Raw genomic sequence first — 25557 nt, 5'->3', positions numbered from 1 at the left:
GCGAATGGTATTGTGCAATTATTCCTCGGCTTCAAGATTCGAGTTTCGAGTATTCGCCGTGGTGAAATCGAAATCCATAATAATGTCGACGAAATCTCCCAAAATCGATAGCTTTCGGGCAAAAAAAAAATGACATATAGAACATCATCATCCTGTCAACATGATTAAGAATGCAGACACCACAAAGCTAGGAAAAAGAATGCAGATTCCCCATGCGCTGCATTTAACAAGTTTTTCGCTTTTATTATTTCTTCTCTATTGGGAGGGGCAAAATTGCATCTTCTTAAATTTTACACCAACCTTTCTAGTGGCCCTCACAACGACAAGATTCTGGGGACATTTTCTTTTATAGAGCACATGAAACGTATTTATAGCACTTGAAAATACAAGAAGCTTTCTTATAGCGCAACGGAAAAGATGTTCATGCAGGAATATAATTCCAGTACAAAAAGGTAGGGTTTCAAACTTACGAAAACGTTGTGTAATGCAATTAACAATCACACCAATCCAAAAGAAAAAGAATATAATCAGCTTGTCACACGTGGCATAGTTGTTATAGAGAAATAAGAACTAAACTTAATGCATATCAGTTATTCTCTACCTGTGAATATTTATGTAATAAATCTGTAAATGTATGTATACACATAATAAGCCATTAAGGCTTATGCATGTTTATACATATACATATACGTATACAATTGATATAACATAAATATATATACATACATTATATATATAATGAATATTTAAAAACAAATGACAAATGATAACTTAAAAATCCAACTTACCGAATCCACGTTTTTTAAACCAAATTGGAACCTATCGATAAAACATTCAAATCTTCAGCTACCTACATTTATCTGTTTATTTGTTTATTTATTTTTTTTTAATCACAGCCAATCCTATTGCAATACACAAAAACCAAGATATTCCTTCAAATTATTACAATTTCATCCATTTGACATAATTCGTTTTCTTTTTTATTTCGTTTTGTTTACAAAAAATAATTCATCAAATTATAGTTTTATTTCTAAGCAGTATTTTTAATATTTTGTTGAAATTCACATCAAAGACATTCCTTGTATTCTTAATTGACTTTTATAGGAGAAATCCTAGTCAATTGATATTATTCAATTTTCATTTGTTCCACTCATATGAGCGTGAAAGAGTACTGAAATGTTTCTCCATTGTACAAACAGTCACTGTCGATGGCGACTTTGATCCTACGTTGTCGAAAAACCCATATCTCCCCATAACTAGCCACTCATCTGAAATTTTAGCATAACCCTATCTTTAGTAAACATATCTCCCAATGATTACAATGTTACCGACATTAGTCTCTCTCTCTCTACTAAGCTATCCCTCTGAACAGAATATGATGCCTGCTTGCCAATGTGTCCTGAACCGGATATACTACAGTCAAGATTCGTGGAGCTCGGCAGTGCAACCGACATTAGTACACGTATATTGTTATGTGATTCATTTCTAGTTATTTCAAGTGACTTCTGATGCTGACGTTTGGATCCTTCTAAAAGTGTTCCCAATGGACCATTACTCATTTTCTCATTGTCAGTTGCCAAAGATAATTAGATGACTAGTCAGGAAACAATGGATTTCTATTCATGAATTTATGTATTCAATCAAATGCTAGTTGGAAATACTGCGGTGATCTTGATAGTAATGTTAATGTATATGCCTTTAACCATATGGCTAGATATGTACATAGTGGAGCAGGGAAATATAAGTCATTGTGTTTTATCAATGTTATAAAAAAATCTACGTACACTATCGCCCTTTCATGCAAGAGCTGCAAATTTTCAATGAATATAATTATTCAGTTTAAAATCTGCATTCTTCATCGCAAACATTTTTACTTCTGACATTTTTACTTCTGACATTTTTACCTCCGACATTTTTACCTCTGATATTTTCACTTCTGACATTTTTTACCTCTGACGTTTTTACCTCTGACATTTTTATCTGGCACCGGTGCATCATAATATCTTTTGTTAAACATATCAATACACTGGCAGTGATTGACAGATTAGGTCACAACAGGAATATTGGTTTGGAAAGCTGTTTTTTTTTTTTTTTTTTGTAGGCGTATCTAAGTAATCTGAAGAAAATAGAAGAAAAATTAGTCAAAAATATATGGAATGTTTCTAAATATTCGTTTCACCGCAAAAGTGATATTGAGGATATCATAAATCAACACAAATAACACGCATTTGTATTTCAGGGAATCTTTTAGTTAGTTCAGAGTCAATCCGGAGGAAGCTTGGGTATGGCTACCGACAGGCTCTGGTGATGGCGCTATTCCTTGGTGAAATTCGTGAAAGTTGGGATGGACAGACGACGCGACGTTGCAGTATACTCAATCGACAGCAAAATACCAGGCGATTCATCTTGAAGTAGACGAGGTGCATCAAAACGTGAATCAATCAAGAGGCGAGTCACGACTCGAAAAATTTGACCTTAAAAAGATCCAGTTGTTATTTAGTAGAGGTCAAATTGAACTCCGTCGTCTGCGCCTGAAGGATTATGCGGCAGCAATTTGTGCTGATCGCTATCCTTTGTGAAGACAACTCTTTTCTTCGTGTGCTTTAGAATAGCAAGAATTCGGCCATCTTGGGTGCATAATACTTTGTTATGGTTGCTGTACATGGATTTGATTGCGAGTTTTGTTCTATAGATTTTGTAAGACTATCATGTACGCAGATGCCTCTTCCATTTTAGATTTGAATTTCGTTGGGTTTTATTTTTGCGATTTCTGTAGATTTCGTTTCGGTTACGGCAGTTCGTGAATTTGCAATCATTCCCTGGTTTTCTTCTTTCTTACTGGGGCCCAATCTGTGACTTCTCTCAATATCTGCTGAATCGACGGCAATGTTAAGCTTGTCAGCACACAACTTAATCACAGTTTCTTCTGTATTTTCGTTTACATTCTCGTTGATCCCGTAAAATACTAAGCAATTTCTTCGAGAATTATACTGGTCCAACTCTTCCTTCTGGTCGAATGGAGTTTCGACTTGTAGGCCTACCTCGAGGAAAGCTATACAAGTATCTCTCATCTACATCTCAAAGTCAATGCATCGTCGCAAACTTTCAGTCACGTCCTCTGTAATTATAGGCGTTACCTCATATCACTAAGAGTTTGTTTTACGGCATTTACCAATGTTTGCAAGCAACAGCGTTACTTTCTTTGTTGATGTCAGTGCGAATGGTATTGTGCAATTATTCCTCGGCTTCAAGTTTCGAATTTCGAGTATTCGCCGTGGTGAAATCGAAATCCATAATAATGTCGACGAAATCTCCCAAAATCGATAGCTTTCGGGCAAAAAAAAAAATGACATATAGATTATTATCATCCAGTCAACATGATTAAGAATGCAGACACCACAAAGCTATGAAAAAGAATGCAGATTCCCCATGCACTGCATTTAACAAGTTTTTCGCTTTTATTATTTCTTCTCTATGGGGAGGGGCAAAATTGCATCTTCTTAAATTCTACTTCAACTTTTCTAGTGTCCCTCACAACGACAGGTGAGATTCTGGGGACCTTTTCTTTTATTAGGGCACATCAAACGTATTTATAGCACTTGATAGAATACAAGAAGCTTTCTTAACGCAACGGAAAAGATATTCATGCAGGAATATAAGATAGTTGCATACAAATCCAAAAGAAAAAGAATATAACTCAGCTTGTCACACGTGGTAGAGTTGTAAGAGAGTTAATAACCAAACTTAATGCAGTTAATATTCTCTACCTATGAATATTGATATAGTAATTCAATCTGTAAATGTATGTACATAACAAGCCATTGAGGCTTATATATACCCAGTTGAACCTCTCTTATCCGGCCTCCCTTTATCCGGATCTCTCTATTATACGGACGCAATCTCGCCGTGATTTTTTTTTATAATTACGGGAGGAAAGGGGGATTCCCAACTCCTTGAGAACTCCTACACAAACACACATGAATTACACATTACTTCCAACATGATTAACATACATTACATCAAATTTCCTTCCAAATTGCTTACCTTCAGACATTTTAACATCCCCAAACATCCCCAAATGTAACAATGAAAAGGTTGCAGTATACACATTACTACATGTGGTACTACAATGGGCTACATCAGTACATGTGTATGTATATGTACATGTATAAAGCATTGAGTCTCCCGTATCCGGCCAAATCCCTTATCCGGATGAGCCCCGGTCCCGACTTGTCCGGATAAGAGGGGTTCCATATATATATATATATATATATATATATATATATATGCATGTATATATATATATATATATATATATATATATATATTATATATATAAATATATATATATGTACATATATGCATGTCTATATAATATATATATATATATATATATATATATATATATATATATACATACATACATACATCATGAATATCTCAAAACAAATGACAATAATGATAACTTAAAAATCCAAATTACTGAATCAACGTTTTTTAACCAAATTGGAACCTATCTATAAAACATTCAAATCTTAAGCTACCTACATTTATCTGTTTATAATGTATATATATATATATATATATATATATATATATACACTGTATATATATATACATATATATATTACAGCCAATCCAATTTCAATACACAAAAACCAAGGTATTCCTTCAAATTATTACAATTTCATCCATTCTACATAATAGGGTTTCTTTTTTATTTCGTTTTCTTAGAAAAAAAAAATCCATCAAGTTATAGTTTTATTTCTAGGCAGTATTTTAATCTCTTGTTGAAATTCACATTCAAGACCTTCCTTGTTTTTTTTAATTGACTTTTATAGGATTTCGGAGAAATCCTAGTCAATTGATATTATTCAATTTTCATTTGTTCCACTCATATGAGCGTGAAAGAGTACTGAGATGTTTCTCCATTGTACAAACAGTCACTGTCGATGGCGACTTTGATCCTACGTTGTCGAAAAGCCCATATCTCCCTATAACTAGCCACTCATTTTAGCATAACCCTATCTTTAGTAAACATATCTCCCAACGATTACAATGTTACCGACATTAGTCTCTCTCTCTACTAAGCTATCCCTCTGAACAGAATATGATGCCTGCTTGCCAATGTGTCCTGAACCGGATATACTACAGTCAAGATTCGTGGAGCTCGGCAGTGCAACCGACATTAGTACACGTACATTGTTATGTGATTCATTTCCAGTTATTTCAAGTGACTTCTGATGCTGACGTTTGGATCCTTCTAAAAGTGTTTCCAAAGGACCATTACTCATTTTCTCATTGTCGATTGCCAAAGATAATGAGATGACTAGTCAGGAAACAATGGATTTTTATTAATGAATTTATATATTCAATCGAATGCTAGTTGGAAATACTGCAGTGATCTTGATAGTAATGTTAATGTATATGCCTTTAACCATATGGCTAGATATGTACATAGTGGAGCAGGGAAATATAAGTCATTGTGTTTTATCAATGTTATAAAAAATCTACGTACACTACCGCCCTTTCATGCAGCAAGAGCTGCAAATTTTCAACGAATATCAACTGAACATATTCAGTTTTAAAAAATGCACTCTTCATCGCTAAGTAATAGAGTGAAAAAGGGACAAATTGCATTGATATGATTGCATTTGGAAATCGATTCCTCAAATTGGTTGCCATTTTAAAGCAGAGTATTCATATTTCGTTTAGAGCCTTTAACCCATAGAGTCCATGTATACTTTTTTTAAAGTAAAATTAGTACTCACTGAATTGGTGACTCCTGGAACCCATGGAAGAACAGGGGACCGTTTCATAAAACTTTTTGTCAGTGATTTACACTGACAACTGTTAAAAGCTACTGAAATCCTTGCGTCTGATTGGCTGATAGCAAATTTGTTGGTGAAAATCTCCGACGAACTCGTTGATGAAACGCCCCCCCCCCCCTGATCTATCATGTGGATTGATTTGAAATGGGTTATCCACTGTTACTAATATCATTTTCACATGTCAATTTGTTTTTTATTGTGTTTTGATACTTCACCCTTGAGTCATGTCTTAATAATGTCACGTTCAACGCTGCTCATTTTGTATATAATTTACAGTTTCGGAAATAAATACAAACAAACAACTCTGAACGTATCTTGCACTCGGGAAAGATTAGACGGAACTGTTTAAGTCAACAAATATGCAAAACCCACAAAGAAAATTTAAAAAAAAAGTTGCCGACATAAAAGATCAACGGGAACTTTTATTTCCTGATATATGTGTTATAAATTTGAAGGTTAGATGAATATTCTATTGGTGTGTTTGAACATTCAACGAAATAAAAAAAAAGATACATACTTACGCGGCAGTGTGTTTACTTGAAAAACTTAAGTGAACACTAATTCTTGATCGAAATCAAGCGGGAAAATGTTTCTGTATGCAGGAACAGGTGTAGGCCTAATGAACCATGTCCATAGTCCATGAGCCATGCATAGATTCCTTGTATGGAGGATGGGCGATATCTTATCAAGAGAGTACTTCGTGAGGAGACGCGCTCCTCATATCAGCCAGCGAACACCTTACGCAGCTCCTCAAAATGTTCCTGGCACAGATGCGATATGAGCGTTTCGTCACTGAATAGATAACGACATTACAGAGTGGATTCATCAGGAGCGGCCAGCATACAACGACTCTAATAACCACAGAGACTTCTTTTGGCCACACCATGGCGACATACAACTGGCAAATAGTGAACGGCATCCAGGCCATAACGTAGGTACCCGTCACCATGATGGTCATCTTCAAGGCACGGTGGCCGGTAGATTTCTTGTTCTGCTTGCTCTCGCTCCCAATATCTGGCTGATCTTCACTATCGTCTTTTGTGGCACGCTTTAATGACTTACGCCTATCAAGTGTAGTCAGCTCTTGGACCTGGATGCGACGGATGTGATGTCTACTTATGCAGACAATTCTTGAGTAAATGGCGGATGAGATGGGTACGAACAGCCAGATGCAGAGAGAGAAAATGACGAAGGAGTATGGAATGAATGTTGGCTCACTGAAGGACATGATACAAGCCCCGAGTGGCGAGTAGTCAACGATGTCCACGCCGTGAGGATTAACGAAGAGAAACGCAAGCAGGAGAAGAGCTTCCGCAAGGCAGAGACTGAAGGCAATTATGAACGCCTTTTGACGACTCATGAAGGCCACGTAGCGATACGGTGATGAGATGCTTAAGTAGCGATCTAAGTTCAGGAGCAGTAGACTTGCCGAGGAGATACCGGCTACCAGCGTCATACAGTACCCGCAGATCTTACAGAATACCTCGCCGAAGGGCCAGTCCCCGACTATGGCTGAGGGAAGCGCCGGGAGGAGAACGAAGCCGAGAATGAGGTCGGCAAACGAAAGGAAATTGTAAAAGACCTTGCTTGCGTCATTGATGTCTGGTAGGCGAGGAATAACCACGATGTTGAGCACATTCGTAGCGATAATAAGCACGGCGAATACGAATATGACGAGTCCCTGGAAAATGAAGATAAGACTAGTTCCACTCTCGTCGGGATCGTGGTTGTCGTTTGCAGTAAAGTTAACCAATACCCTGTCGGTTAACATGATGGAAGAGTGGTAGGCTCTCTAGTTAGCATCTCCAACACTGTTGTTGCCTTTGGTATAGATGAAACACAAAGACTTTCATACTAATATACACCATAGCCCCCCAAAATTGTGCACTATTCCATTATACTAGCGTCGGAGATGAGTTTGTTTAGCCACCGACGAAGATTACAATGACCAAGGCGGTGTTGTACTTTCGACAAACATCTCGACGAATCTGACGACTTAATGAACAAGTGGTGGGATTGCTAGAAATCATCTTGTTGTCTCAGTGTTTTCTTTTTTTACATCAAAAAGACTTGATTCTCGACGATGAAACAGCAAACCATCTCACTTCATATTCCTAGCTCGACTGGATGATTTGGGCAGTCGAACACACCTGATGCTAACCAAGCAAATATTTGATTTACTTTCCGAGAGTTGCTCTAACAATGACAGTACCTATCACATTTCGTCTCCTCCTTCTATTCCAAAGATGGTTTGCTGCAGCAGCCTGGTTTCATGTTCTCGACGTAAACTGCAACATTCATCCTGAAAGAACAAGGAATCCGTTGTCATGGAAACAAAATGATGATTGCTCACAACTCAAACTCTGTCTTTAGACGACTAACTAGATGGGAAAATAAGACAGACTCGGTGAAAGCAAGGCTTCTTTCTTGTCCTGGTTGCATGGTAAAGTCAAATACTATCCTTCGAGCACACGTGTGAAATGAAATTAAGTCAATCAGATCGAGCACGACCAAATAACCAGAGCGTTTCTTCTGTGATACAGCGAATCTAAAAAGTTGTGGAGAAGCACATTACACTTTGTAAAGATTTAATTTCCTCTCTCACATTGACGCAAAAGGCTACGTTACATTTTCCATCCATTGGGCGTTGATGGAACGAAATCTGACCAGCGGAGTTTTCTCTGGGTGCCCTGAAAGAAGGAGTGATAGAGAAAGGGGGTAGGGATGTAGAAAGACAAATTCAATAAAATCTCAGAAGGATTACTCTTTTCAGGTTTACAGGAAACAAATGGTATGAAATATATATATATATATATATATATATATATATATATATATATATATATGGGGAACATTTAATTGTAGCGGCAGCGTAGGGTTCACTTTAGAAGTCAATACTTTTTGAAATAAAATGCATGCAAATGACCACCGCACTTCAAACGGCTGTGACGGGTTCTCTCCGTATTGAGATACGCTCAACAACCTTCGTAAAACTGATAAACTGCGTTTGCAACAGTGATAATTAGAACCCTGTGCTTTTAATAAGCTCAGAACATACTGGCCATGTGGCTTTTCTTCTCATAGAAACGATTAATCATTCAGCAGTCATTTTCACAAGCACATCCAACATATTTGAGTTGCATATTTAAGGTCCTTTTAGTTAGTCACATAAAGAAATTGAGCACAAAAAAGAAAGAAAAAAGAAAGCAGTAAACAAACAATATTAAACACCTTTTATCTTTCTGGTTTTACTGGGGATTGCTTGTCCATATTCTTCCTCTTTCTCCAACCAGGTATAGAGATCCGTAATTGACATATCTTACCAGTCACGCCAGAACACGAAGTGTTCCACATGGATATCCTGGAGGTAGAATGGGGAAGTCAAATCCTCCCCCCCCCTCCCCCCCCCCCCCCAAAAAAAAAGGACACGATCACGAAACGACAGTAACCAACTTAATCCAGAAGCGAATGACAGTCGATGGCATTTCCACACTGTTTTTCAGCAAGAATTGCTACGAGAACGGAAGAATCAGCCGCATGATGTTTGCATCACAGGGACTGCATGAGCTGAACTTGACTGCGCATGGAAAACAAAACCTCATTGATGATTACTCCCTCGATCTCCTCTCATTTATCCTGTCGCAAACCATTGGTCCTTCTTATTGCGCATGCCCAGTAAACCAATGCAAAGAAATTACAGTACCTTATTTGATTGCCATGCAATCGATGATCTATCACAGTGTACGGTGCTGACTCCAGTGAAGTGCCGCCGTTTTTATTAATTAACGCGTACGTTCGTGCGATAAGACCAGCGTCATTGCTTTGCCTCAACCCAAAGAATATTTCTCATCACATGGCTAGCAATGCTGCTGGATCGCTTCAACAATTATTTTCTGAATTGACAGATGGTATGACGACATGTACAAAACGAAAATGACAATCAACTATTAATAAGGGAAGGTGCTGGTAAAGATGGGGACTGCACGGTGTTCACGACTTCAGAGAGACGGCGGTATGAGAATACCAATGTCAGCCCCGTAATTTTTCTAGGAAAGGTTGAATACAGATTGAAAATAAAACCATAATATGGCTATTGATATAAAGTGCAAAAAACAAAATACAGGAAATCAGGGTGAAGTAGCGTGTGGGTCAGGTTTCAGGAATTTGATATAGTCGCATTTTCAAGGATCTAACAATGTTTCTCACACATTTAGCAAGTCCTTAAAAAAAGAACATGGCTCATTTAACAAGATCTTTACTTTTCCGTTAAGTGCGATAGATGCGAGTTTTCCGGTGTGTGGGATAGATTTACTATCAAATCGAAGCCTGCGCCTTCAAAGCGTATTCATGCATATATGAGTACGTATTTAGATATAGGCCTATATATATATTCACTGATCATGAGTACAGAAAGAAGATGAGTATACAACGTGTAATAATTAATCTTATGTTTAAGGCCTGGATGGAAGTTTCAAGTTCTTCGCACCATCAACGCCCAAAATACTCCTACACTCACTATCCCGACATTACGCATGCGAACCCCTCACACTCACTCCACTAGCTGACACCACACACAGCAGGTACACCTGTTGCTCAGTCAGACATAGCTTAGGAGAAAGACACGAGCCTTAATTGGAAGCAATATTCTCAGTTCTTTTGTGTTGCTTGTTTGACCCTGAAACCAAAGCAAAAAAGGCAAAATCAAATACATGGATTGACTACATATGCATACACCAAATTCATTTGAAAACCATTCATTTTCCACTGTTTGATTCACGCACACAGATGAAATGAAATGTAATAAAAAACTTTGATCATACGGGAGAGGAAATTTGATGATGAACGTTCTAGCAAGCTGCAGCCTTTGATGAAACTGATTAATCACAGTGTTTGGCCTGCTAGACAACCTACCGCACGAACCATCGAAACGAAGTGATATGAAGTAGTGCTACTGCAATTTGCAATAAAGTGATCTTCAATCAAGTCAAGTCGAGCGTTCGCAGGGCTCACTTTCATCATGGTTAGTAAAAATATGGAAACTAATAGCATGGAGCTTTTTGTTTCCACTCTCTCGCATTTATATATATATATATATATATATATATATATATATATATATATATATATATATATATATATATATATATATATACACTCAGCAAAAAAAAAAAGAAAGTAAACACTTTTTCGAGATTATATTTCTCATATAACATTTGGCTAACAGTTAATGTATTATACACCATATTAAAGATAATTTAATTGGCTATCAACCCGGCAGGTCAACCAAAAGGAAAACTTTACGCATGAGTGAACACCTTTGTTTTTCTCTTCCAGGGCACAAAAGTAAAAAATTGCAAAACTGAGCAAAGTTGTCATTCATGCGTAGGCGCTCTTCCATATAACAATGAGAACAAACACAAATTTCACACAAAAAGCAACATGAATTAACTTGCAAAAATAAACCTATGATCTCTATGATATCTTTAAAGCCCAAAAGATCAATGACGGCTAAAAATAATGGAGGAAAATGAGGAATCTTCTGTCAAAACTAAATTCAAATGAAATAAGAAAAGAAGCAATAATTAACAAAAATGACAGATATTTTAGTTGTTTCTTTTTTCAAATTAGAAAATTGTCAATAATGTTTAGTTCGTGAATTTGTCTTGTGAATTCTTTAAAAAAATGAAATAAGAAAAATTCTGTTCATTTAACCATGTTTATGCATATTACTCCCTATATCATTTGAAGTTTGAGTTGACAGAAAATTATTATTTGTCTTTTACTTTCCCACTTTGGTTTTGTTGGAGGTTATAAAGAGATAAAGAGAACAAAACCTTATTTTTGCTATTTCATTCATGTCTCTCATTGCGTTAAACCGGTCTTTTGTTGTCATTGTTATCGTGAAGTGCATTTGCAAATGAAAGGCAACATGTCAATTTTTGCAATTTTTACTTTTGTGCTTTGGAGGACAAAAACGAATGTGTTTACTCATGCATAACATTTCCTTTTGTATTAACCTACTAGCTTGATAGGCAATTAAATTACCTTTAATATGGTACTAGTATATAATACATTGATTTTCATCAAAATCTTCTGTGAAAAATATGAACTCGAAAAAGTGTTTACTTTCTTTTTTTGCTGAGTGTATATATGTATATAGATGAATAAAAAGTAAGCCATGTCGAACAAGGACGAAGCGATTTGAAAGATTTAAAGTATCCTTTCCAAAGGGGATCTCCTCTTTCGCGCGTAACGAGATATGTTGATTTATGATTCCATCACTCCTCAAAAAAATAAAATAAAATAAAAATAAATAAATAAAAGAAGAAAAAGAATGTGGAATCAAGATCAGGCCAGCAGCATCAATTTCAACGTAGAGGGAATTAAGCTACGAAAGCAATGAACTCATTTTGATGATTATAACACTGAATAGACAATGGCTCGAGCCGAGCTATTAGATGCCACGTTTTTGTCAAGAGTGCATTGAATTTTTGCTTGTTGAAAACATAATGAAACCAATAAACGCGAGATTTAATCTGCCCAGGTTGGCAGTCTTGTTTATCCCTTAGTTTGTCTTTTGCTATGTTTCATCCACCCCTCGACACAGCACAATCACAATATGGATATTGGCCGCATTCCCGTGATGGGGATGGGAGTGTGATGGGGGAGGCAGCCCCACTATGTTCTCGGGGAGAATAGCCAACACAAAACATACAAATCTGCAGTAGCAACAACAAAAGGCCAATAAGGATTGGGCTTAGCCGGGAAACGAACATGAAGAGTACAGCACTTTTAATGCTCCTGCCGAATATTTATATCGCATAGAATGCAAGAGAAATCAGCACTTTGTACATGTATATTGTTAAAGAATAAACTTTATGCTCACTATATAGGGTGTAGTAAACCTTATCGCATTGAAATACTCGTGTAACTGACTCTGTTTTATTTTCTGTGGACCCATGTGTGTCTTCATGTGTATATATCATGTGTGTGTGTGTGTGTGTGTGTGTGTGTGTGTGTGTGTGTGTGTGTGTACAGTACATCATACTTTGTAAAAGTGAACACATGTAACAAGACTCATCATTTCAGCACAGATTAGTACATGTTTTTTATTGAATTAGCAAGAACTTGCCAAACAAACATAGGTCAAATGCTTGATCATTTTGTATCATATTCATGTACAGGGAAATGGGATGTGTTGTGTACAGATGTGCAACGTGCATTATGTCAACTAATACATGGTACCATGACCTGTGCAGTTTCATATCATCATGTACATGGTGTAATATATACTATATTATGTAGACTGATATGCAGACAGTTTTATACACGTACCATTGTGCATTAATATGTTGACATAGGCCACCTTAAATCCATAATACTGAGGAATATGTACATTTCCTGCAACTATGAATATTCATGATATTATATATGTACAATTGTGTTAAACACATACTGGTACATGTCCAGTGGATTCTTGCTGTAAATCCTTTGGACCAATGAAATGATCTTGATGCACCTGCACAATGCAGAGTCCACTCTATACAGTGTACTTGTTGAGTGATGCAATAGAGACTTTGAGTAATCTTCATGATTTCCACAGTACTTTCTATTTTTCAGTTTTGCAACTGCCAAGATGAACTACAGAGCTACGTGTTGTAGCTCCATCTAGCTCCATGGATGAACAATGAAAAACCACAAATGTAAATATGCCTTTATATCTTGTGCTTTGTATTCCAGCTGAAAAGGTGCTACATAGATATATAAATTACTGTTAAATATGAGGTACTGTATACACATGTACACTGTACCCTTATACACCAAGTGAAGCAGCATTTGTCATACATCTTCAAACATAAAGACACTCGTTAATAGATATATATAAGAGCAGTAAATGTTATTCTTGAATCTCATTGACCTCTCTTTGAAGTCCCCATTGTCTGCTGAGCTTCCTTATTACATGAATCAGCAGGTACTTTAAATTAGCAATTTGCAGACAGAATTACATATGTACATACTCATTCCCAACACAAATAAATTTTTCCTTAATGACATCGACAGCAACAGACCCATTTAAAAGAAGTGTGTGTTAAGCTACACTGGAAAGAAACAAACTACTGCTCGGCCCAAAGTATTCCAATTAGAACTGTTGAGCCGCTGCACAACCACCACATTTCTCTAGTTGTGCACACCCTGTACCATCACATTGTGTCAGAGACACACATTGTGTCATTGACCTCTCTTTGAAGTCCCCATTAGATGAATCAGCGAGTACCTCAGCAATTTGCACACGGAATTGATCTGCTCTGGTTTAGTTTGGTCTGAGCTGCCGCACAACCACCACATTTCCCTAGTTGTGCACACCCTGTACCATCACATTGTGTCAGAGACGGATATTTGTATTTCTGATGGAGACAACAGCAGCGGTGCCAATATTCTCAATGGGCAAAACTAATTCCCTCATCAAAAAGATCTTTATAATTATCCTCTTGTCAGACTATGAAGAGATATTTGAAGTTTTCATGGGACCTCCTGCGGAATCAGGGGGTGCGTTTGAGCGCTCTTAAGCGAAACAAAGCGAACTAAACCAAAGCAGATCATATCGTACTGATTTGGAGTGTTCGAGCACTCTGTGGAGATAGCATACCTTATGAATTTTTTTTTGAGGAGGTCACGCATTTTGTAGCAACAGGGTCATCCACCTGGTGCGCTTCAATTAATTAACTGATTAAACTACTTACAGATGTCCTGGACAAAGAGAATGAACTCTTTGCATTATGACGTATGTGTGTATACGCACATTCTTCACATGTGAACTTTTAGTATAGCTTTGGTACGCTTTTGGAACAAATCGGGAAGTGGTCTACTTTTGGCTCAGTACAGTTCGGTACGGTACACTTTAGGAGCACTTGAGCGCTTCTCTGGGGTGGGTACGGTACGGTTTGGTTCCCTTTACCATGGTAACAGGGCCTTACTGGAAATGAAATACTGAGATACATATTATAAAAAAAAAAAAGGAAGAGGAACAATTTATACGACATAATAATTATCATCAGAGCAAGATCGTAACACTTGTCAGCTGCAACAACCATATATTTTTGTGTGCAAGATTCTGGGGAATATTTGCACATCGGGGAATGTTAGTCACAATCGGCCATCTTTGGTTCGTATTCACATCAGCGCATGTAACTGCACTGCACTTTCATGAGAAGCTGGCTGGATGTGGAGCATGTCACACACACATTACAGTTACTGTATTAGTGGTGTTTTGTCACATATGTCACGCGATATTTCCAAGAACGATAACCTGTCGCTGAAAAGTCCATGATAATGATGACAGTGGCATACATTCCATCAACTACAGGGAAACCACATTAAAATAAGTTTGCTTACAACAAGATACCGCTTAATACAGCAGATCCCGATTTGCTGGTCTCTTTTTTTAAGTACATTTACAAGGGACTGGTTACAATGACGTCAGATCAGCGGTCCCTGTTATAACAGGATTTCCTTGTAATTACCATCATGATGCTGTCAAACTGGACTTTTTAATACAATTTACGATAAGATACAAGAATACCATGACAAATCAAACCAACAGATCTTCGGAGGGGACTTGAATGTGTCCTTTAAGGAGATTTGACACACTCGTTCCGCTTCTGTGTTGTATAAAAGAAATGATGCGTCTCAGTCCGATCAGAGTTTTGCCGCGTTAAGAGTTCACAGGGTTTCCACGCACATGGCGATACCCATGCCCCCTCCTATACAGAGGGCCGCCAGACCCTTCCTGGCCCCGGTCCTCTTCATGCCATTCAGGAGGGTCACCACGACTCGGGTACCCGACACCCCCAGTGGATGTCCTAGGGCAATGGCTCCACCGTAGATGTTGACCTGGCACCACAAACACATAAATGACAACAGTAACAAAACGTGATGATGTAACCTGTTAGGGTAGATTGATTTTTCTCCAATTGTGTAATGCTCAAGTTCTCATACTACATCTTTTTTGTTTCTCTGTTTGTACTTTTACTGATCTCAACAAAACTTTGGCTGCAGATGACACATGGCACATGTTGACTTTGTAATCCGGTTGTGTTCTCACTTTTAATAGCAACTATATCGGAGTATTATCTGTACATTTCTTTTCAGTGCCATATCTAGTTTGAGTACCTTCAAGCCATAATATAGTAAAATAATCCTCAATTGCTTATCACTTTGAGCAAGGGTCATGTTCACATCATGATTATTGTAGTGCTGTGATCTGTTCACACAAGACGCAATTATTCAAGACACTTCAGGTGTCAGGAAATATCACTCACAAGGAAATGTCTTGACCATGTCTAATTGGTAGCGTATGGAAATCTCCATAAATTCTTGAAAGCACAAATGAGCAAAACTTCTGACAAAATATATACATGTATATGCAAATCAAATGAATGCTTGAAAGTGCCAAGAGAAACCCAGATGTTTGGAGGTGTATTGATTACACTTGACATGCAAAAAAATTTACTCAACAACTTGCAATCGACCATTTTTCCTAAAGCTCTCATCAAAATCCCACTAACATCTGATCTCTTCAAATACATGAATACTTTAAATTGTTTCAAAGTGTTTGATGAATGAAATATTGGTCATGATTGATATGAGCGAATAGAAGTAACACTGATGTTAATAATCACTGATCAAAACAATCTCTATCTCTGTGTATACTAAGGGCCTTATCTATATACAAAACTTCTTGAGCATTTTGAATTATAATGACCAGGGGCATTGTTGTTTTGTAACAATCAACACAATGTTGCTTCCTGAAGAGATTACTATGAAAAATGGAAAAAAAAAGAGAATAATGACAAACTATGTCAACACTGCAAAATAATCAAGAGCTAACCTTGGTAGTATCTATTCCCAGCTCCTTGACAACTGTCAGGGACTGAGCGGCAAAAGCTTCATTTAGCTCAAAGAGGTCAACGTCCTGGGTGCTCCAACCAGCCTTGGCCAGCTACAGAAGGAGGAATAATTAGTAATGTTTATCTTACATTAGTGCTGACTCTTTCTGTTTTACAAGCACCATACACGAGGAGAAGTTATAATGATCGAGTCATGTTTATCTTACATCAGTACAGATTCTTTTTGCTTACAGGAAACCAAAACCCAAAGAACAATGTGGATCGAGTGAAAGCAGCAACATTAGTAAAACATATCAGTGAAAGTTTGAGGAAAATCGGACAATCGATGCAAAAGTTATTAATCTTTTAAGTTTTGGTAGTGTAATGACTGGATAAGGAGACTACTAGAGTTCAGGATGTCATGTGTGGATCTAGTTAACTCCATCAGTCTTTGAGCACTTAACTTGAAATTTGGCAGATGTGAAAAGTATGGTATGCCATCCAAGTGATTCCTATATACCCCCATACACACTATGTGTGGATGGGGATATAAAAAAGCAGGAAAGCCGAGTAAAAAGTTCATAATCAGATAAACTCTCAGAACACCTAGGTGGATATTCATAGTCAGATATGTAAACAAGATGCAAATTTGATGAAGTGATGATGTCATGGCCTCATAAGACACATTGTTTTGTTCTCAAATCATCAAATCACAATTGTCCGTAACAAATTTGGGACGCTTTCATTATCACCATTTCCTTGTTTGTATTAGCAACTTACTGGAAGAGAGGTATCAATTCCCATCACTTTTCCAAGAAATCATGAGAACTGAAATTGGTGAAATCATAATTTCATATTGTTCATATTTCATCATAGAGTATGTAAATGAGAGTTTATACTGAAACAAGCCATGTCTGTGCTTGAGGAACATTACTGTACATAGATTTATAAAATTTTGGGTGCTTGCTGATATTGTTTTTCCTTTCTTCTGAGCGATTGATATAATAATAGCCAGGTTTAAATAGATGGTGTAGCTTTGGTTGGGATGAGGCTTAAAGGTTTCCAATGTTTTTGAGAGATGAGAAACCTCTTGAGAAATATGAAAGAGCATACAATTCTAAGAGGAATTCAAAATTTATTTGATGAAAATTGGTTTTGAAATGGCTGAGGTATCCAAAAACAAAGAGGTCCTAATAAAAGGTGGGACCCACCTTTTTTTAGGACTGCCTATTTTTTTATACCTTGTTTTTTGATATCTCAGTCATTTAAAAAATAATTTTTATCGAATAAACTTTGAATTCCTCTTAGAATTGTATGTGTGTTCTTTCATATTTCATAAGTGGTTTCTGATTATCTCACAAACAGTTAAAATCTGAATTCCCCGATCTCAACCAAAAGTGTACCATCCTTTTTTCAGTGGGAAACAATTGTGGGAGTCAAGACTCACAGCTTTCTTGATGGCAGGAATGGGTCCTGACCCCATGAGGGCAGGGTCGACCCCAGCCTGACCCCACGAGACAATCTTTGCCAGGGGGGTCAGCCCTCTCCTCTGAGCCTCCGAGAGGCTCATCAGGACTGTGGCTGCTGCTCCGTCATTTATCCCTGGGGAGTAAATCAACACAAGATCATCTAAGAAAACACAGAAGCATGAAAGTGACAAGTGAAGATGCCTCTCCATCATTTATTCCAGGGAAATAAATTCAAGAGACATCCTTTTAAAGGCAGTTTACCTTTGGGAGCAGTTATTGAGAAAAAAAAAATGTTCAAGATACACATGTATCACATTTGATGCATAAGTGTAGGTCAGTCGTATCACAAAACATCCTACCATATAAAAATTTTGCAATAAAACCTAAAAAAAAGGAGATATCACTATTTTTCCCACTAAACCATAACTGTAGATGGTTTATTCTACAAACAATCTTATCATAACTATTGTTCACATTTTGTATATTCAACAACTATTAACAATGATTATCCTAATTAATTTTTTTATATTGGTTGTTTCTATCCCTAGCTCACATCTCAGACCTATTTTGAAGCACTAAAGCTGGGTTTTTGTTTCATGTGCCAATAGTAAATAATGCCTTTAAAGTACTTGTAAAGTGCAATCTTTGTTGAAATGCAATGGCTTTACCCTGTCCAAACCATGCACTCATTTGGAACATATCTACAGATTTCATTAAGCTGAAAAAAAAATGTATCTGTTGGTTTGTTTTTTTCCTCAGTGTAAAATTTCATCTCTTTGTATTTAGGTTCTGTATGTCAAGTTACAGTATTTTACTTGATGTCATTAATTTCAATATATTACAGACCTGTTTTCAGCTTATATAATAAGCTGCATTTTCGACAAATGAATGTCTGCATGGGCATGGCTCCCTTAAATACATGTATTCACAACACAAAGGTAATCTACAGCAGCCAGTGAGAAACTCTGCTGTCCTACTTCAGGGACTGATCAATGAAGTACCTGAGGCATTGCCTGCCGTGACGGTGCCACTTCCGTCCTTGAGGAAGCAGGGCTTGAGCTTGGCCATGCCCTCCAGGCTCGACCCCTTCCGCGGGTGCTCGTCGGTGGCGACCTCCGTCGTGGCTTTGCGGCTCTTCACCGTGACGGGGACGATCTCCGCCGCGAAGACGCCCTCGCTCTGTGCCTTCTCGGCCTTGTGCTGGGAACTCACAGCGAACCAGTCCTGGTCCTCCCGACTGATCTCCCACTTCTTGGCCAGATTTTCGGCTGGAAGGACAAGCAACATGTCACTCACTCAGTCACTAATGTCCAAGAGCACAGTAAGTCATCCCCTGCCTGGCAGAAGGGCCTTGGTATGATATTTTGCCCTAAAACTGAATTTTTGTTTGTGACATAATCTGACAGAGTTTTGAAAGCTCTTTCATGTGCTCCATCCATGAATCAAGACAAGACATTGGTGGAAAAGTCAGATAGATATTAAAATGTGAATTTGCACAATATACTGGTTATCCTGTGACACCATGTAATTGAATACAAATTCATCATCCCATGATTCATGATTATCCCTTTAAAGGGATCGTACAGTTTTGGTTGAGACCTAATTTCAGGTTTCTAACATTTTTTGCGAAATAATGAGAAACCTCTTGTGAAATATGAAAGAGCATGTTAATATTATTATTCTATGAGGAATTCAATGTTTATTTGATGAAAATTGGTTTTGAAATGGCTGAGATATCTCAAAAGAGAGATTCTGATAAAGTGTGGGACCCACACTTTATTACCATCGCTTTATTTTACTTTGTTTTTGGATGTCTCAGTCATTCCAAACCCGATTTTCATCAAATAAACTTTGAATTCCTCTTAAAATGGTATGCTCTGTACTATATCATAAGTGTGTTCTTGGTATCTCGCAAAAAGTTAAAAGCCCAATTCTCATCTCCACCAATACTGTACCTTCCCTTTAACATTACCAACATAAGTGTAGTCCAACTCCTGATTTGTCATGGATGGGATAAAGCTTGCTTATAAGTAAAACACACTCATTGGGTAGTAAAGGATTCTTCTTTTTTTTTTGTCTTCTTCGTCTTCACAAGAAGGTATCAAAATGCTTTTCGGCCCTGCGTAACTTTTATCTGAAGAATTTCATACAATTCTTATCTAATATGTACACTCCCTGTAGCCTGAATCATTCATGCCTGGAAGCCAGAGCACTGAATGAAGAAATACACTCTTCTGAGGAATGACTGGAGTTTACATTATCATCAAGAGCATCATGGGCAAAAGGACAGTAAAAATTGGGGGTCGGGGGGCACGTGAGGTGGAGATTGAGGAGTGGGGTGGGGTCCATGTGGTGCGAGGAGAGCTGTGAGATCCATTTGCTTCATTGGTTGCCACTACAAAAAAGCATTGTCTTTAAACTACTCCTACTTGTCTCCAAAGCTATCCATAATCACGCCCCCTCGTGCCTCCAGAATCTAACCTCCATTCAATCCTCATCAATTTCTTCTGCACCTAGATGTTTCCGCTCCAATGCTGCTGCCCACCTTCAACTGCTTTCCCAGACCTCACACCAAGACATGCTATGGAGAATGCTCATTTGCAATTATTGCCCCCGAGTTATGAAATGATATCCACATTCATATACGAGAAGCCCCAAGAGTAGAATCATTTCATTCTAAAAATCACCTTTTACCATAAATGCTTACCCCTCTAGTCAATGTATTGAACCTAAAGCTAATCATATCACCAGCCCATTTATTGTTACATACTGATGAATGTCACATCCTTTTTTTTTTTCTTCAAGTAATTTGTACTTTCAACAATGATTATGTCTCATTTTTTCATTTTTCTTTTCCTTTCTTTTCTTGTCTTTCCCCTGGAGCTTAGGCACATCGCATTAAGAGCATTAAAGCTATAATCATTATCATCTAATACAAAGCTCAAACTCCGTCCCACCTGTAATTCCCATATGGTAGTTGTTGAAGGCATCCATGAGTCCATCATGCACCATGATGTCCACCAGGGGCTTGTCACCGAACGAGAGGCCAGAGCGCAGGTGTGCCGCGTGGGGAGCCTGTGGACATGTTATGACAGAGACACGACAAATGAACTTGATGCATCCAGTATCAGACATGCTACGGTCGGAGAGCAGCTAGGCATGTGATTTTGCGGCGTGTCTGGGAGGCCTGCTGGAGCAAAGTGACTGAGTGGGGGAGGGTTTGGGAGGGAGATGTCGCCCCTTCTATGGGGCCCCTTCTATGTGGCTTGTTTGTTCCACAAACAAGCCATGAACCATCACTGCTGGATTAGTATGTTTTATTTATTGCAGCTTTTGTCTACCAACACATAATTTTTTGGCCAACAAGCATATGGAAAGAACCCAATAAAAACTGGGTGTTGATGTGACAATGAGAATATGAGCTGAGTGTGTAAACAATTTAATAATCCCTCCTGTAGCTTCCAAGGCAGAAGCATAAACAAAATATATAATCCTTGCAATATTTTCTCTACCAAGAACAGCAGGTCTAATACAACGTCAATAAAGTGTTTGCTTGTCCATATTTTCCACAGGGAATGCAATTTCCAAGGGAACCATCTTAAAATTCAAGAGATTTGGGGAAGGTAATCTGAGATCAATGTACATAATCATGTAGATCATTCGGATTAAAAAAAAAAAAGATACCTAACATAGTACATCATATGATGCATCATTTAAATCGCCAAGTTTGCAGTCATACTGTTCTCTTTGTATGAATGAGACTTTTTATGGTAACAAATGAACAGTTCTTTTTACCTGGCTCATACTTTCTTGTCCCCCTGCCACAACAATGGAAGAATCCCCACACATTATTGCCTGAGCTCCAAGTACTATAGTGCGCAAGCCTGACCCGCATAGCATGTTGACACTGGTTGCTGGTACCTGCAAAAAACGAATCAAAACAGAACCACACAAGGCAAAGCAAAAAGGAGAAAAGAAAGAAAATAAGTACAAATACAGTAATGCACCAGTGGCTGTCATGAATTGTTAAAAGGCTACACATGTACAATGTACTGTCAATGGCTTTAGGAAATATTGCAATATTTGCGAAATCTATACACAAATTTCACACCTTCATAGAGAAGGTCACCTCTTGATGTGCTACTAGATGACTTTAACATACCAGTATCGCTCTTAGATATAAAAACAGACTACATGTCTCATATTCTTTTTCAAATGTATCATAACAAAGTCAGATAGAAATAATTATGCATGTGCAAATCAATGCACTATGCTACTCTGCTATACTCCAAATACATTGTAAATATATTCACAGTTCTGATAAGAGTGACTCTACATGGATGAGAATGCTCAGAGAAGTTCACTTGGGACATGAGAAATTGATGAATATATAGTGAAACGACTTCCAACCTTAATGTAACTGCAGGGTAAAGACAAGACAAGTTGCTGCAATCATAACTTACTTCAACAGGTATGCCTGCATTCACGCTGGCCTGCCTGGCCGGGTTCTGACCCTGGCCTGCAGTGAAGACTTGACCCATGAAGACCTCTGACACATCGCCGGCACTGACCCCTGACCTCTGAAGGGCTTCTTTTATGACAACGGTTCCAAGGTCATGGGCCGGAATGGTAGACAGGGTTCCATTCAGGCTACCTGCAACAGAAAATGGTGCAGAATGCACAAGCATTTGATATGAAAAGCATTCCTCCTGCTTGTATGTGGTACTCCGATGACAAAAGTGTGTGGGAAACAAGGGATTTCTTACATTCAACCCTTGCTGAGTTTTTGGTTGCGAATTGGTATTCATAGAATGCTTTCTTAGCTTTGCTGATTGGCATACGCTATATAGAATACGTCTGGAAACTGATAAATGAAAACAATGTGTGGACAGTACATCGCATGAACTCCTGATTAACTTCAAAATGGCCGCAAGTGAAAGACAATGTACCATTCGCCTTATGGCAAAATGCTACATATAATCTTCGTTTTCAGGTAAGTTGTAAATTGTGTATGTCAATATCAATAACATAGACATGAAGTATAATTAATGAAGATTGTCTTTACTGAGTTTGAGGTGACAAAAATGATGTCAAGCATCAAAACCCAACGCGATCGGCATGTTTGCGTTGTGTTCGCTTTGTTCGTGTGCACCATCCTTGTACAGGCCTGTAGCGTTTTTACAGTGACTGGGCTGCCTGTGTATAGTTAGGTTGTCTATGCCAAAAATAAGTCTAGCTTTGATAACATGATCACCTATCTGTGACGCACTCTAATCAGGATCATCAATCTCTGACATAAATGGAGGGAGGAAAAGAAGAAGATCCAGTTAAATTTAAAAAAAAAAAAAGAAATCTTGATGGGATAAAGCTGGTATGAACTTACAATTACAAAGAGAATCAATACAAACAGGGGTCTAGACCCAGGCATATAGCTATGGCTATGCATAGTCAAGGGTGTCATTTATACTTTTTTCAGGACAAAAATTCTCATTAAAAATTTTATTCAATTTACTGTCAGATTGTGCTCTGATTCAGATTCTGTTTGATATTTCTAAACAAAAGACAGCAAGTTTATAATCATGAGTCACTGCTAATTCAAATTGGGTCTAGCTTCGCTTCGACCAGTTCTACTGCAACTTCCACTGCACTGGCCTAACCAATACCAGCAAAAAACAAAAACAAAACAAAAACCCCCCCAAAAAAGAGCCCGAATTAAATTAACAAATACTAGTGACGTGAGCCGGAGGCCGGCTGTAGCCTGTCAGCTGTCTGGTGTAAGATTTACTGTAAGTGTAACAGTAGTAGTAAGTACCATGTTCTAGGCCTAACGCCCACGCTGTTCGGTTAGCTTAACTGCAGCAGCGACACCAACACACGTACAGTGCCCCGCGCCGGGCCCGCGGTTAGGCCTAGCTTTGACCAAGGAGGTTCTAGAGAATGGAGTCACAACTGTCTTATTCCCTTTGCTAGATGTTCGAAGCCACCGCTCAAAAATGTTTGAAGCATGTGCCAAACAGGGGCTGCCACGCAGATACAAAGACAATTGACTCGTGTCTCATTGCATAATCACCAGCCACTTTCAAAGGAAGATATGTCTTTGTGATGGTAATTACTTTTCGCTATCCCTTCTCATAAAATATAGGTGGTACAGACACGAGGATGCGCGAATAGAAATCGAGCAAAAAATGCTGAAATAAAGATGAAAATTACTCAACTGGGCATACCCCGGCACTAATCTGATATATCTGTCAATAAAGAATTATACTTGAAGATTATTAATTATTCCATATTATTTTCACTTGTGGAAATTAAGCAGAAAAATGATAAAACCAGCTTTCTAGGATGGTACAGTTTCAAACATTTTCACATGATACAGCTCTGATTCACTCTTTTGTGCAAATTTCTGGACGGAAATGACTTTTGTTTTACATGCTTTATCATTAATTGAAATTTCATTTCATTTAATAAATGAATAAGCAAAATATGGCCAACATTATGATAACATTCAAAATGAATCTTCTGACTTCAGATTGCTCAGCAAGACGGCGGCTTGGAACATCAATCTTCAAAGGCACAAGTGCACCTGTGGAGTTCTTTTGTACATCAATAGAAATCTGGCAACTGTTTGAATAATTACAGCCAGTTGAAACTCCAGTGTGTATAAAACCTCTTTGCTTTGACCGACAAGTAGACCCTAATTCCGCGAAAAACTTCTCATTTATAATAATGACATTTGCTGGGTCAGTTTTTCGCTTCTTTAAAGAAGCGAAAAAGAAGCGAAAACTGACCCAGCAAATGTCATTATCATAATAAGAAGTTTTTCGCGGAATTAGACATAGGCCTACTTGTCGAATTGTCGGTCAACACGCTACTTAACCCCGTCGCGGGGCGCTGTAACATACAATGTCCGTATGGGGTCGCTGCTGCGGTTACACGCTACTCTGCCTGTAATTTACTCGATTCGTCCTGCACTCAGAGTTAACGTATGGGACTGTGCAAGTTATTCCAACATGGAGAGCAGTTGAGAGCATCACTGGAAGAGCGACACAGTAGAGCTATTTGCATAACTATCTATTATCCAATTAAAAATCCTTACCTATTGCTGTCCGCACAGCTGAAACGATGACAACTGGGTCCGACATTTTGACAGAATAAATGTAGTACACCCTAGTATTAAGAGAAATCTGTAGAATTAGTCTGACACAGCAGCGTACACTCGCTTGGAACGTGACCTATCGGTTCACCATTCATGATGATCGATCCTCAGCCAGGTCGTCTTCGACCACAAACACACACGATCGCAAAAGATGTGACCAGTCGTAAAGTGCAGATTATTGACAAAGGACTGCCTTACAACACTGGGCAGTTCGT

The 25557-nt window shown here is 38.0% G+C and overlaps 2 protein-coding genes across 3 annotated transcripts; both read right to left on the bottom strand.

Moving 5' to 3' along the window:
- Positions 1 to 6506: 6506 nt before the first annotated feature.
- Positions 6507 to 9203, bottom strand: LOC139725892 (beta-2 adrenergic receptor-like). 2 transcript variants are annotated; one of them, XM_071636970.1, is made up of 2 exons: positions 9063 to 9203; positions 6507 to 8521 (listed from the first exon to the last, which is right to left on the bottom strand). In XM_071636970.1, the coding sequence occupies exon 2, from the start codon at positions 7600 to 7602 to the stop codon at positions 6517 to 6519; it is 1086 nt and encodes a 361-aa protein (XP_071493071.1). In that variant the 5' UTR covers positions 7603 to 8521; positions 9063 to 9203; the 3' UTR covers positions 6507 to 6516. The 2 variants fall into 2 exon arrangements, with proteins under 2 accessions (XP_071493071.1, XP_071493072.1); XM_071636971.1 differs by having other exon boundaries at positions 9155 to 9198.
- A 6317-nt stretch (positions 9204 to 15520) lies between these two features.
- Positions 15521 to 25328, bottom strand: LOC139725891 (acetyl-CoA acetyltransferase, cytosolic-like). Its single transcript, XM_071636969.1, has 8 exons — positions 25283 to 25328; positions 22650 to 22840; positions 21982 to 22107; positions 21144 to 21261; positions 19188 to 19454; positions 18165 to 18319; positions 16720 to 16830; positions 15521 to 15722 (listed from the first exon to the last, which is right to left on the bottom strand). The coding sequence occupies exons 1-8, from the start codon at positions 25326 to 25328 to the stop codon at positions 15552 to 15554; spliced, it is 1185 nt and encodes a 394-aa protein (XP_071493070.1). The 3' UTR covers positions 15521 to 15551.
- Between the last annotated feature and the right edge of the window lie 229 nt (positions 25329 to 25557).

Source organism: Diadema antillarum, unplaced genomic scaffold, assembly GCF_040938485.1.
Source record: "Diadema antillarum isolate AM-2024a unplaced genomic scaffold, OU_Dant_1.0 seq00000068_RagTag, whole genome shotgun sequence".
NCBI classification, from domain to species: domain Eukaryota; kingdom Metazoa; phylum Echinodermata; class Echinoidea; order Diadematoida; family Diadematidae; genus Diadema; species Diadema antillarum.
This window is presented reverse-complemented; position numbering and strand designations above follow the sequence as displayed.

Bases quoted from the DNA above. Each gene is read 5' to 3' on its own strand.
- LOC139725892 (XM_071636970.1), bottom strand. From the start codon at position 7,602: ATGTTAACCGACAGGGTATTGGTTAACTTTACTGCAAACGACAACCAC.
- LOC139725891 (XM_071636969.1), bottom strand. From the start codon at position 25,328: ATGTCGGACCCAGTTGTCATCGTTTCAGCTGTGCGGACAGCAATAG. The intron at 19,455-21,143 runs GTGGGACGGAGT...TTGTCCTTCCAG, and splicing joins CTACCATATGGGAATTACAG to CCGAAAATCTGGCCAAGAAG. The intron at 16,831-18,164 runs GTGAGTCTTGAC...CTCCTTCTGTAG, and splicing joins TTCCTGCCATCAAGAAAGCT to CTGGCCAAGGCTGGTTGGAG.